At 41.6% G+C, this 14,180-nt stretch overlaps 1 protein-coding gene across 2 annotated transcripts in view; it reads left to right on the forward strand.

Moving 5' to 3' along the window:
• The first annotated feature begins 5,170 nt into the window (after positions 1-5,170).
• The window catches only part of RAB6A (RAB6A, member RAS oncogene family), a 69,977-nt gene continuing 60,967 nt past the window's right edge, over positions 5,171-14,180 (forward strand). Inside the window, exon 1 of one of the 2 annotated variants that reach the window (XM_027579127.2) lies at positions 5,171-5,819. In XM_027579127.2, the coding sequence (XP_027434928.1) occupies positions 5,750-5,819 (70 nt within the window). In that variant the 5' untranslated portion in view covers positions 5,171-5,749. The remainder of the gene's footprint in view (positions 5,820-14,180) is intronic. The other variant, XM_027579126.2, reaches the window with a different exon arrangement.

Consider the following 14,180-nt stretch of genomic DNA (forward strand, 5'->3'; position numbering starts at 1 on the left):
GAGAGTGATTCTCTCTTAGTGGCAAGTGGAATGATTCATTCTTCTGTACATCTTGGAGGAGACTTTATTACTCGTCGGGGAGACAGTACCAGGGAGAGGAGAGCTCCAGCAATGTTTCAGGTATTACACATTCTGCACTGGCATAGAAAGAAGTAACCTCTTCCCCCGCTGCAATTTCAAAGCCTGGAAGTAGCACCCCACATCTAAGGCTCTGAGAAATCGCATTATTCATAATGAGGACCATGATTCATATGAACGGAACAAAATGGAATCATCAAAAATAGATTCTGTAGATTAATTGGTAGCAAAAATATCTTCTGACTTGGCTTATGAATTGGCTATAATCACAGGAAGGACAATTCCATTGAGGTTTTACCATCTTCTCCTCCACCTTGATTGAATAACCTTTATACTTCTCCCATGGCACATCTTTGTAGGTCAGGGTATTTGGAAAACTGACGTGATGCTTCCCTCCTCCTCTTTCTTTTTTCGTCTTTTAAAAATGAGACTTGCTTAAACATACCTTGTTTTAATTGTGTTCATTTAATTGGTCACCTTGAATTATTGAGCATTTGTCATTTTTATGCTTTCTATATTGATCCACTACTATTTTTAGCAGTGATGATTATAATAACCTGCAGAATGGGTTAGAAGGGCTTCATGTTTGATGGAACTTGAATTCCTGCCAGAGCTATTATTTGCTTCAAATATAAGCAATATGATTCCAATCCTTTTACCTGGGCAGTTTTCTCCTTCTATTGATTTCCTGCCTCTCTAAGAGTAATAAATCCTTTTTGGGGAGTAGTAAACAGAAAAAGGCAGTTCCAGTTTGATAACTATTACTATATTATGTATACACACACACAGTATTGAGTAACTAACGTTCAGGGAATTGTGTGAGATGTTTAAAGAGATCTAAAGATGAGAATGTCAGATGCTTTCAGCGGCAAGTAACAATGACAGAGACATATGAAGACATTATTAAGTACAAAGGTATTTATTATTTTGCTAAAAACAAATCCAGAGGAAGGCCATTTCCAGGATTGGTACAGTGGCTCAATGGTGTATTTTAGCTTTGCCATCATCAACGGGTTGGCTTTTTCTTAAGGATTATATGTCAGTATTCATAAGATGCCTTAGCTCTAGATACCATGTCCTTATATAACCACATCTGATGGTGGAAGAATGGCAGTTTTCCCTCATCTACCTCTTTTCATCAGGGAAGAAACTTTATCTCAGAAGTCTCTGGCACATTTCCTTCTGACTCAAATCAAGTTGGGTGTCTTTAGCTTAGGTGAAGGGAAGCTAGAAAATTATCTGTCATTTCCAATATATATTGTGGAGATGTGTGTGTGGGGGTGTGTTGTGTGTGTGTTGTTAGATAGGCAACCAACAGTGTCTGACACGGAATAAGATGAAATCTCAGTCCTCCCTAAAGAAGCTTGTGTCTCTCTGGGTAGAACAACAAGCTATAACCATATTACAATTTCTGTGGGGTAGCTTCCTGGAAATCTCATGGGCTTCAAATTAACAATCCCTTTTAAATTGGTTAACGAAAACTGTTCTAGATACTTTTGATTTGGAGTTGCCAAAGCTGTCCTCTCTCAATTTTTAGTCACAAGTCTGTTCTGAGCATCTTTTTCATAAGTGGTGTTAAGAAATGTATCAATTTACATAATGTGATTTTAAGTGATGTTCTCTTTCTCCAAAATGCTCTTACCCTTCCATCTTCACATGCCCACATCTCATTCATCCTTTGATGAAAGCTAAAAAATAATGCCTCCCATTTATTTCATTTGTTCAGCAAGTATCTGTTGCATGCTTACTATGTCAAGGACTCTGCAATTGTTGGAGATACAAAACATGAGCTCTGACCTCATGGAGCTTACAGTCAGGTGGGGAACACTGACAATTAACAATAACAATTAAGTGATGAGGAAGAATAAGGTACAAGCAGAGGACAGGCAGGGGTATTGACACTATCGGTGGGGATAGAAGCAGACAGACAGAGAAGTCTCCTTGAAGACTTTTTAAAGATGATACCTAGGAATGAGTAGGAATTGGAGAGAGAAAGGGAGGGGAAAGTGTTCAAGGTAAAGAGAATAGTGTATAGGAAACCACGGAAGTGAAAGTGCTTTTGAAAAAGGCCTCTTTAACTCCTCCTTCCCCTAAGTAATTTCTCCATTTGTTGAACCCTAGAGCATTTAATATACACTTTTTAGACCATTAGATCTCTGAAGGCAAAACATGACTTATACAGAATACTGGGTAAATGTGAGTGAGGCTATATCTGTGTCAATGAAAAATGCTAGCTTAAAACATTAAAATATCTGAGGTAAGAGGTGGATTATACCACACTTCTCTTCAAAATGATAGGAAAAGCATCACCTGTCTAAGTGACTACAGAGACCAAAGCAACAGGGAGGAATTGATTCATAAAGTTCTGGAGGAAGTACAAAGTAATTATAGCTCCAATCCTCAGATGTTACTTTAAAAGCTATTTCAGGAAATATAATGAAAACCTGGTATACATCAGGTTTTTACTTATGTTTACAAGAGGTTTTCTTTTTAAATATTCTCTTGGTATGGGCTGCTCTTTGTATGTGGCAGGGTTTTGAGTTACTGGTGGGGAGGGCCTAATCAGACCTGACAAGCTACTTTTAAAATCAAAAATTAAGGGACAGCTGGGTGACTCAGTTGGTTAAGTGACTGCCTTTGGCTTGGATCATGATCCCAGGGTCCTGGGATTGAGTCCCACATGGGGCTCCTTGCTCAGCGGGGAGCCTGCTTCTCCCTCTGCTGCTCCCCCTCCTTGTGCTCTTTCTTGCTCTGTCAAATAAATAAATAAAATACTAAAAAAAAACCCACACATACACACAAATGTCCATGTCATGACTCAGGTTTTTACCATTTTATTTCATTTCTTGTTTATTTTTTTCTTTTTGTTCATTTTAAATACATGTTCCAAAATCCTTTTGCTACTTGGTTGAGAGGAAACAGAAGTGAGTAAATTTTGATAGAGAAGGAGGTTTGGGGATATAACTATTGTCTTGATAGGCTAGAATGGATAGTATTTTAAGCTTTCATGAGAAAGCTCCCTTTAATTTATTCCTCTCCTTAATTCTAGTTCCGCAATTCATCCCTGGGTTTGAGAAGGCACTTGCTTGATCCTGCCATTTCTATAGCTAAGTAAATAATAACTCCCAGATAATAAGCACATGTATATCAATGTGTTGTGTGAATGGTAAGACACTATACACAAATGTAAGGATTTATTTTATCATTAACTTGGGAGTTTTTTTGTTTTTGTTTTTTTTGTTTTTGAGAGAGAGAGCGGGAGCTTGGGCTCATGAGCAGGGGGGAAGGGCAGAAGGAGAGGGAGAAAGAATCCCAAGCAGGCCTCATGCCCAGTGCAGAGCCTGAAGCTGACTGATCCCACAACCCTAAGATCATGAACAGAGCTGAAATCAGGAGTCAGATGTTTAACCAATTGAGCCACCCAAGCACCCCAGAAGTATTTTTGACAGTTTTTTTTAAGTAATCTCTACTCCTAACATGGGGCTTTAACTCACAACCCTGAGATCAAGAGTCACATGCTCTACCAACTGAGCCAGCCAGGTTGTCACCCCCCACTTTTTATTGATACTAGTTTTTTGAAGGGTCCTCCTCAAGGACAGACTTACTTTTTTGGATGCTGTCCCATAGTATGGTGAGGTGTGGATGCCGAATTCTCTAATTTGGTGATTCTTAATCTTTTATTTATCTTTTATTAATATAGTTTATTTTTAAAAAGTTTTAGATTTTAAATTTTCTGTAAATTTTACTTTAAATTTTAAATTTACAGAAAAATTGAGTCCGCACATAACCTCTTCTTCCCCAGTTACCTTTATTACTAATGTTAGTATGATACATTTGTTACAATTAATGAACCAATATTGATACACTATAATTACTAATGTCCATATTGATTCAGGTTTTGTTTTTTTTTCCTAAAGTCTTTTTTCTCTTCTAGGATCCCATTCAGCTTAAAACCGACACTGAGTTTTCATGTTTATATCTACATTACACTTAGTTGCCATGTCTCCTTCGGTTCCTCTTGGCTGTGACATAACCTTCATTTTTTGGGTCATAAACTAGGTTAAAAATCTGATGAAAGTATGGATCCTCTTCACAGAAAAATGCACATGCTTCAGATGTCTAATTTAAGGGAGGTTCACCGATAAGAGATTCAGAAGCCCCACTCTAGGAGGAAAAGGTGATCTTTAAAATATCCTCTCCCCCCACATTTGGGCTCAAGGTCAGGCGTCTACCTCTACTTTGTTGTGTGACCTTTTTGCATAGCTACTTGGGCCTCAGTTTCACCATCTGTGAAATGAAGGGTTTGGTTTACATGATGTCTAAATCCTTTTCTTGCACAGTGGAAGATGGGCGTCACCTACAATTGTCTACATCAGAGTAACAAAGGCTGATAACCTAGAAAGATCAGATCAGGGAAGTGGATGGGCTTATCCAATAAAGAGGTTGCCGAGGTTCAATGGGGGAAAAGACAAAACCTAGGTTCCACTTTATGGCTTTGTGGATTTTCTAAGTCATTTCCTTCCTCTGAGCTTCGATTTCCTCTCTGCAAAAATGTAGGGTAGTTATGAAACTCCTGGGAGCAACAGTGGACAATGTACCTAGTAAGATATCGTGTGAGGAATTATGATAAGAAAAAAGATGGAGTAGGTGGGTTAGTGCACGGGTGAAGAGCGGATATAAGGAGACCGAGAAAAAGGGCTGAGGGCTTTGGAGAAGAGGAACAGCGTACACACCTTAGGGCTATCGGACCACACCCTCACAGTGCTGGGGTCAATTCAACCTACGTGCCAGCCCCGCCTCCTTCCCCACTCCTTTCCCTTCTCCTCCCCTCTCCTCCGGCTGCGACGTGCCACACTTGGCATGGCAGTCACAGTGCGACACTTTCCGCCGCGCAAGTGCCGCGCGCGCTCTCGCACTGCCACCTCACTGCCATCCCCGCCCGCCCTTGGCTTCCTCCGATTGGTTCTCACGTAAGTGACGCAAGTGCTCCTTATTCCACCCACAGCCCTTCCCAGGGTTCCGCCCCGCCTCCTCCTTGTTTCTCCCGACTCGCGTGGCAACCTAACCTGCCCTGGTCTCTGTTGCGCCGGAGGAGCCGGGAGAGCAAGCTAAACCAGGAAGGCGCCGGCTTGTGGCGCGCACGCGCACGCGCGCACGCACGCACGCACGCCGGCGGCCGGCGAGGGGCACGCTCGCGCCCGGGCTCGCCGCGCGCCGCGCCAGAGGCTCGCGCACTCAGCAGGTTGGGCTGCGGCGGCGGCAGCTGTGGGAGCTGAGGCGCTGCGCGTGAGAGGTCCCAGACGCGTCTGCGGCTCCAGTTCCGCCACCCTCCGCTTCTCTCACCCCAGTCTCGGTGCCGGGTGCTGAGAGGGGAACGGCGCTAGCCTCGGGAACCTCGAGCACACCCCTGGCTGCTTCCGACACCGCCATCCTCCCTTTCCCAGCCGCGGGCCTCGCTTGGTGCTAGGCGACTCTGCGGGGAGGCGGCGGCGACCGCTGCCTGTCTGTAGGGAGGAGTCCTGCCCTGCAGCCTTGCTCCGCCGCCGGGCCCTAGAGGGTCCGAGAAAGCTCGGCACCGGTCCTTCCTCTCGCCTTTTTCGTCAACCGGTTGGAGCAGCGTCGGTCCGAGAGGTTTCTGGGCTGAGGCGGCGGCAGCTCCTCCGGCTCCATCATGTCCGCGGGCGGAGACTTCGGGAATCCGCTGAGGAAATTCAAGCTGGTGTTCCTGGGGGAGCAGAGCGGTGAGTGCGCGGCTCCCCCACTCCTGGCAGCTGGCCTCGGCTTCCCCGCACCGCCCCCAGTGCGGGCCTTCTGTCCGCGAAGGCTGTCTACCCGCCTCGCGTTCGCGCTCCGTGCTAGTCCACAGCCCTGCCTGGTGTTTGCCGACCCCTCTTAGCCACCAGCTCCTTTTCGTCTTGATCCGTCGTTCAGATTTTGATCCTTCCGTCCCCGGTTCCGACGTCTCCTTTTCCCACAGCCCGGGCCTCTCCCGTAGATCTGCCTCCCCCCCCCCCCCCCCCCCGCCAGTCCTCACTCCACCCAGCCCCAGCCTGCTGTCCATCCCTTTCTTCCTCTGGTCCCGTCGTCTCACCAACCGTAGCCCCCTTTCTGGAGCCCCACCCTTATTCTTGGCTTTTATCCCAGTTCGTCAGCTCTAAGAAGGCCCACCTCGGGAAGCCCCACTCCGGGGAACCGACCGTCTTCAACCTTGGACAAGGAGGGTGGGGGGATTAGGGCGTTGTTTTCCCTAGAGACTTGGCCTTGGGAAGTGCGGATCTTGTGGGAGGTGGGAAGTCGGGGGGTCGTAGAAATTCTTGGATTGTTTTCACGTGGGTGGGGAATTAGTTTGGGTTATGGAGGGTATATGTCTATTGGAGGCGACTTGAGGATGGAGCGGTTGGGGAGTAAGGGGTGGCGGCGGCAGTGGCGATTTTTGCTTCTTGGGTTAGGCTGTGGCTTATCGGAAAACCTCATTTTCTTATGACTTTGATCCCTGACAATTCTTGTGGCACTGTTGATGCTTTCCCGATCTCTGCCAGATGCTATGTCATGATCGTTTTACTTGGAATTTTTCACATCTCACCTCTCCTTTTTCTCTTTTCAACATGAAGCAGTGTCTAATTTTCTTTATGGTGGTGCAAACAGGAATTATTGAAGAAATGTTAATTATTCCTTTTCTTAGTGTTTTACAATTGTATATTTAGGATTCCTGTGAGAGAAGGCCTGATAATAACGAACATCTTTGTTTTGTAGGATTTCCTTTGGGGCTAGAGAGTAATGGAGTAGAGTAGAATAGATTGATCGTCTAGTTATCTTAAATTAGATTTCAGTATGTAATACCGTTTTGGCTAAATGACCCTTTTTGCTTAATATTCCATAGTATGTGATGATTGGAATGATTTTACCTGGTCAGGCTTCTGATGTTGCTTACTTTGTATTATATACAAGATCCTAGTTTTGTGATGGTTTTCTCTAAAATCATTTCTTGTGATGATTCCAGTTTTATGCTGAATTATGAAAGTTGGCGCTGGACAATGTAGAGATTATCGTCCTCCTTTGTTTTTCTCACACTTCTCATGACCCTCTTTAAAATTCAGACGTTGAGAGGTTAGTTCTTCCCAAGTCATCAGACACTGAGTTAACTGCTAGGTACCTTAGGTTAGGCTGTAGAGAAGACAATTTCTTTTGATTGGAAAGCAGGTAACTTATAAATTCAGAGCTTTTACTACTGCCTTGAACTGTTTATACTAATATATATGGCATTAAAATAGGTTAACATTAGTTGCAAAATTGCTTCCAGTTGGAGCTGAGAAATCATTTTTCTCTTTTCAATATATAATATTTACATCCTCCCTCCCTACCAAGGAAAAATATAGTCTCTTCTTTGCTTATGAATTTTCCTGAAGCAAGTATAAGCTTGTTTCTTGAGATAACTTGGTAAGACCTATGAGGGTGATCCCAGTCTAGGTATTTTATGGCAATTTCAGGACAATGCCACGCATAAAATATAGTGTATTGGTCATTATTGATAAATAGGATCTAAAGTGCTTATTGTACACTCTAGGGATGTTCTTGCTGGCCTTATGTTATGATGCAGAGCTATTTAGTTTGCATGACAAATCCATTAATCTCTGTCCTAGGAAGATTTTATTTTATTATTATTATTTTTTAAAGATTTTATTTGTTTATTTGATAGAGAGAGACACAGCGAGAGAGGGGACAACAAGCAGGGGTAGTGGAAGAGGGAGAAGCAGGCTTCCCGCGGAGCAGGGAGCCCAATGCGAGGCTCCATCCCAGGACCCTGGGACCATGACCTGAGCCAAAGGCAGACGCTTAACGACAGCCACCCAGGTGCCCCTGTCCTAGGAAGATTTTAGTATGAGTAGTGATCATAACTTTAGTATCTGCAGGTTTCCTTTGAATTCTTTGAGTATTTATGTTTTAATTCACATTGCAGAGTTTGGTGGCTTCTCATTTCTTTAAGTCTTGACAACACCCCCCGTCTCCCCCCTCCTGCCCCCCCTTAAAGTTATGTTAGATTTTTTTTTTTAATGGACTTTATTTTTTAGAATGAGTTTTAGGTTTAGTGAAAATTGAGAAGATGGTGCAGAGGGTTCCCACACAGCCCCACCCAGTTTCCCCAGCATTCCTCAGTATTCTTAACATCTTACATTAGTATGTTACATTTGTTATAATGAGTGAGCCAATATTGATATGTTGTTATTAACTAAAGTCCATAGTTTATTCAAATTTCCTTAGTTTTTATCTTTTTTGTTGTTTTAGCATTCAATTCAGGATACCACATTACATTTAGTTGTGCCTCTTTAGGCTCCTCTTAGAGGTTTTTTTAAGGATTGTGTTTACATGCTTTTTAACTCTGGAACTGTAAGGTCAATTATCTTTTAAGGCTACTATATTGCCAAGTAATGCCATCTGCTAGCTTTGACAATGAAAGATTGATCTTTGTTTTCATGGGCAGTGTCTGTAGTTTTCTTATGCATTAGTAAAGATCTGTAGAACCCATGTCATCTTGATGTAACTCTTCATGAATTATTTATTTTTAGGTTTTAGAATTCCACAATTCAGCTTTCAAAAACTAATCTGTGGCAAAGCATTTACCACATTTATAATTCTTACATGTGTGTGTGTTTGTGTGTTTGTCTTACAGCAGAATGCAAGTCCCATGAAGATTAAAACTTTATTTTTTTGTTTATTGTATCCCCAGTGCCTAGCATACCAGGCTCATAGTAGGTACTCAGAAATATTTTTGTAAATGAGTGGTGGTTGAATCTACTAGGAACCAAAGCTGGTAGTCTTTATCAGTCTTTGCTGTGGTGGAATCTATGTTTTTACCCTTATGCTATTAATAGTTTAACAATAACATTTTATATTTACATTATTTGATTGTATGCAGGGATACTCTAGATACTAGAGGGGGCAGGGAACCCAATAATTTATAGCTCTTTCCATTTTGCTTAAAAAAATAGAACCAGGATTTTGTACTTTTTTTTTTTGAGTTGAGCAAAATTAGTTTTGTTTAAAGATATTGTTAAATTATTTTTTATTACTATAGCACCTAAAAATATGTCAAATGACATTAAAGACGTGTTCAAGGAACTGATTGGGAGTTTAGTAGACTTCTCTTTAGCTTATCAAAAATTAAGGTTCTGTCTTTGTAACAAAGATGAGTTGTTTCAGTATATGAAGCTTTAGACTGCGTTAATGACATCAGTCTTGGTAATCTTTTTACAAATTCTTAGGGTTTCTTTATATTTCAGTAGTATACCTGGTTTAATAAAGGGGTGTTGAAGTATACAGTTGTTTTTTTTTTTAAGATTTTATTTATTTATTAGAGAAAGAGAGAGACAGCGAGAGGGAACACAAGCAGGGAGAGTGGGGGAGGGAGAAGCAGGTTTCCCGCAGAGCAGGGAGTCCTATGTGATGCGGGGCTCCATCCCAGGACTCTGGGCTCATGACCTGAGCCGAAGGCAGACGCTTAATGACTGAGCCACCCAGATGCCCCTGAAGTATATAGTTTAAATCTGAAGTTTCCTTGAGAAGTCTCTTTTGTTGCTACCTCTGGCTACTGTCTTGAAATGCAGAGGCACTTTTAGGAATGCCATTCATGGTTTATAGTAGAAGATATTACTACAAACAAATGTTATAAAATAGGTTTACAAATTAGGAAATGTAATCTCAGAAGCACATACCTGGCCTAGTACTGTTTTTCACTCTATGGTACCCTTTTTACATCAGTTCTTTTGAATTAAAACATGGTAGGTAGGGAAAATGTGTCTTACCATCAGAAACCAGGAGTACTGAACATTTTAGATTGGCTAGATGAGCGATTTTAACTTTTTCTTCCCAAGATACCGTTACCTGTTATGCTTTTACAAATTGTTGAGGCCCCTAAAGAGCTCTATTTGTATGGTTTATATCAATATTTACTGTATTGAAAGTGAACATTTAAAATTTTTTAATTCATTTAAAAATAATAGTATTAAATCCATTACATGAAAGAACGATTTTCCAAACAAAAATTTAGTGAGAGTGGCATTGCTTTACATATTTACAATCTTTTTTTTTTAAGTTTTGTTTTGTTTTAAGATTTTATTTATTTATTTGACAGAGAGAGAGGGTACAAGCAGGGGGAATGGCAGGGAGAGGGAGAAGCAGGCTCCCACTGAGCAGAGTCCCCAGACCCCGGGACCATGACCTGAGCTGGAGGCAGATGCTTAACTGACTGAGCACCAGGCGCCCCTGCAGATCTCTTTAATGTCTTTGACTTACTAGAAGACACCCGGATTCTCATAGATCCTTCTACATTCAGTCAGTTGTAATATCACATATCGTATAGACTCTAGAAACACCACTGTATACTCATGAGAGAATGAGAGTGAAAAAAAGCCAAATTACTTTTTTTTTTAAGATTTTGTTTATTTATTTGACAGAGAGAGGGTGAGAGCAGGAACACAAGCAGGGTGAGTGGGAGAGGGAGAAGCAGGCCTTGCGCCGAGCAGGGAGCCCGACGTGGGGCTCCATCCCAGAACCCTGGGATCATGACCCGAGCTGAAGGCAGACATTTAATGACTGAGCCACCCAGGCACCCGGCCAAATAACATCTTAGTATTATAAAAATGGTTTGACCCCCCACTGAAGGGTCCTGGGAATCCTGGCAGTCCGTGGACCACACTTTAAGAACTGTTGTTAGGTGATATTAAGCCATTTGTACCATGGAGCTTCATGTTGCAAGTTAGGACAATCAAGAATGTTTTCCATACCTGGTTCTGGAGTCTTAAAACTAAACAGTAGAGCTAGTGATTAAGAGCACATAGTCTGGGTTTTATATTTTAGCACTAGCCGTTGACTTTGGACAGATTTGAGTTCTCTATGCTTCAATTTCCTTATTTATAAAATAAAGGTAATAGGAACTATCATATAGAGTTATTGTGAAGATTAAATTAGTTAATAAATGTGAAGCATTTAGAAGAGTGCCTGGCACATGGGAAGTTCTTGGTAACTAGTTTAACAAATTTTTTAAATTTTTATTTTATTTTTTAAAAATATTTTTTTTATTTATTTGACAGAGACAGCGAGAGAAGGAACACAAGCGGGGGGAGTGGGAGAGGGAGAAGCAGGCTTCCTGTGAAGCAGGGAGCCCGATGTGGGGCTCAATCCCAGGACCCTGGGATCATGACCTGAGCCGAAGGCAGATGCTTAACGACTGAGCCACTCAGGCGCCCCTAACAAATTTTTTTTAAATAAAATATTTATTCTTTTTTTTCCCCTTAGATTTTATTTGTCAGACAGAGAGAGAGAGCGCACAAGCAGGGGGAGCAGCAGGCTCCCCACTGAGCAAGGAGCCTGACTGCAGACTCCATCCTGGACCCTGGGATCATGACCTGAGCTGAAGGCAGATGCCTAATTGACTTAGCCACCCAGGCGTCCCTAGTTTAACAAATGTTTTTGTAAAACTGCTATGCTGTCAAGTGATTTGGTAGAGCATTAGTTTAAGAAATTTACATCTTATAGGGAAAGAAATATATAATACCTAAAACAATATATGTGATAAATATAGTTACTTAGAAAAATAGAGTTAAAAGGTATAAAGAAGTGATGAGAGCATGGAGTTCCAGGGAAGACACATTATAAATCATTATAAATGACTAACCAATTTTTAGCTGAAATTCTTGAATGAGAGCATTCCAGAGTTGGAGTCAATCTAATCCATTTCTCTTAGGGCTTTAAAACTGGACCACTTTTTCCCCCTCTAATTTTATTTATTAGAAGATTTATTTATTTACTTGAGAGAGAGAAGAGCGAGCACACAAGCACACACGGAGGGGCAGAGGGAGAGTGAGAGAAGCCGACTCCTGGCTGAGTGGGGAGCCTGTCGCAGGACTTGATCCCATGATCCTGAGATCATGACCTCAGCTAAAATCAAGAGTTGGATGCTCAAAACAACTGAGCCACCCAGGCACCCCTAACTTTATTATTTTCTTAAGATTTTATTTATTTGTTTGAGAGAGAGGGTGTGCTCACGTGCCCAGGAGTTGGGGTGTGGAGGCAGAGAGAGAGGGACAAGCAGATTCCCCACTGAGCAGGGAACCCATGGGCCTCCATCTCAGGACCCTGAGATCATGACCTGAGCCGAAGGCAGACAGTTAACCAACTGAGCCACCCAGATGCCCTCTAACTTTATTTTTAATAGGTAATACAAACATAAAAAGATACATTTAGAAAACTTAACTACCACCCCTGTTCCTGTGACTCCATTCCCCACTCCACCCCCTCCTCCTTTAGTAATTATATATATTGTTTTCTTGTGTATATTCTGGGATTTCTTTATGCAAACACAAGCAAATATGAATATAATTTCTTATTCTCTCTTACATAAGATGTATCAGACTTACACTCCACACCTTTTTTTGCTTAATATATCATAGGGATCTTTTCATATTATTAGTACATATGAAAACAGCTTTCCCATTCAATTTTTTTGTTTTTTAAATGAAATTAACCCATGCAGAATAGTTTGGACTTCATCTCAAAAACGTGGAGACAGTGTGGGGCTTGATCCCATGACCCAGAGATCATGACCTGAGCTGAAATCAAGAGTTGGATGCTTAATAACTGAGCCACCCAGGCTCCTCCCTCTTTTCCTTTTTCATGGTATAATCCTCTAATCTTCTGGTGAGGTGGGAGAGGGACCTGTTCCACTGTGTGGAACAGTGGAGGAAATGTGAGAGGGTGTCAGTCTACCTTTTAAACAGACTTTTGTTTTTATCACCACCTTTATCCTTATTTCTAGATACACTTGGTGCCAGCAGTTCCTGAGCCATTAAGGGGGTTCTCTGGCACAAATCAGATTTTTTCTCAGCTTTCTCTATTGTCAGTTTAAAATTGTTTTTTATAGAACCTATTAGGTCAATTACCACTTTTCCATTTAGTTTCTACCTTCTAACTTGGATGATTAAGATTTTCTGAGAACCAGTACTTTTAGATGTTTAGAATTGCTTAGGGTTTTCTGTTTCTGTTATTTTTTTCTTTTTAAAGTTTTTGTTATTTTTTAAAGATTTTATTTATTTATTTATTTAAAGATTCATTTATTTGACAGAGAGAGAGACAGCCAGAGAGCGAACACAAGCAGGGGGAGCAGGAGAGGGAGAAGCAGGCTTCCCGCAGAGCAGGGAGCCTGACGCGGGGCTCAATTCCAGGACCCTGGGATCATGACCTGAGCCAAAGGTAGACGCTTAGCTAGTGAGCCACCCAGGCGCCCCTAAAGATTTTATTTCTTTATTTGACAGACAGCAAGTGAGAGAGTACAAGCAGGGGGAGCCACAGAGGGAGAGGGAGAAGCAGGCTCCCTGCTGAGCAGGAAGCTGGATGCAAGGCTCAATCCCAGGACCCTGGGGTCATGACCTGAGCCAAAGGCAGACGCTCAACTGACTGAGCCACCCAGGTGCCCCCCCCTTTTCTTTAAAAAATACATTTTATAAAATTAAAACCAGCTCATTTGTAACCATGTTCATAGTAGCATTCACATTAGTCAAAAGATGGAAGCAACCCAAGTGTCCGTTTTTGGATGAATGGATAAACAAAATGTTTTATATACATACAATGAAATATTATTCAGCCTTAAAAAGGAAGGAAATTCTGATACAGGCTACAACATGGGTGAATCTTGATGACATTATGCTGAGTGAAATAAGCCAGTCACTAAAGGATAAATATTGCATGATTCATTCTAAAATTTTTTTTCTTTAAATTAACTTACAATAAGCAGTACTGTTAACCCATCCTGCCCTTGTGAGATTGCATAAAACCATGTCCAGACACCCTAATAGACTTGTCTTTGAGATGAAGTCCAAACTCTTCTGCATGGGTTAATTTTATAGTCCTGCTTCTACCATCCTATGTCTAATCTTATTCCTAGCATTCATTTTTACCCTTTACTGTTACGCTTTGTTATGCTATGTTACAAAAAAGTGTTTTTAATCATCGTTAAGGTGTTACATGCTATGGGGAATGCACGCCTTCCATTCTCAGAATTATAGAAACTTAAAGATCACTTTCCATTTAACAGATGCTCATTGTGTGCC

This window comes from Zalophus californianus, chromosome 11, assembly GCF_009762305.2.
Source record: "Zalophus californianus isolate mZalCal1 chromosome 11, mZalCal1.pri.v2, whole genome shotgun sequence".
NCBI classification, from domain to species: Eukaryota; Metazoa; Chordata; class Mammalia; order Carnivora; family Otariidae; genus Zalophus; species Zalophus californianus.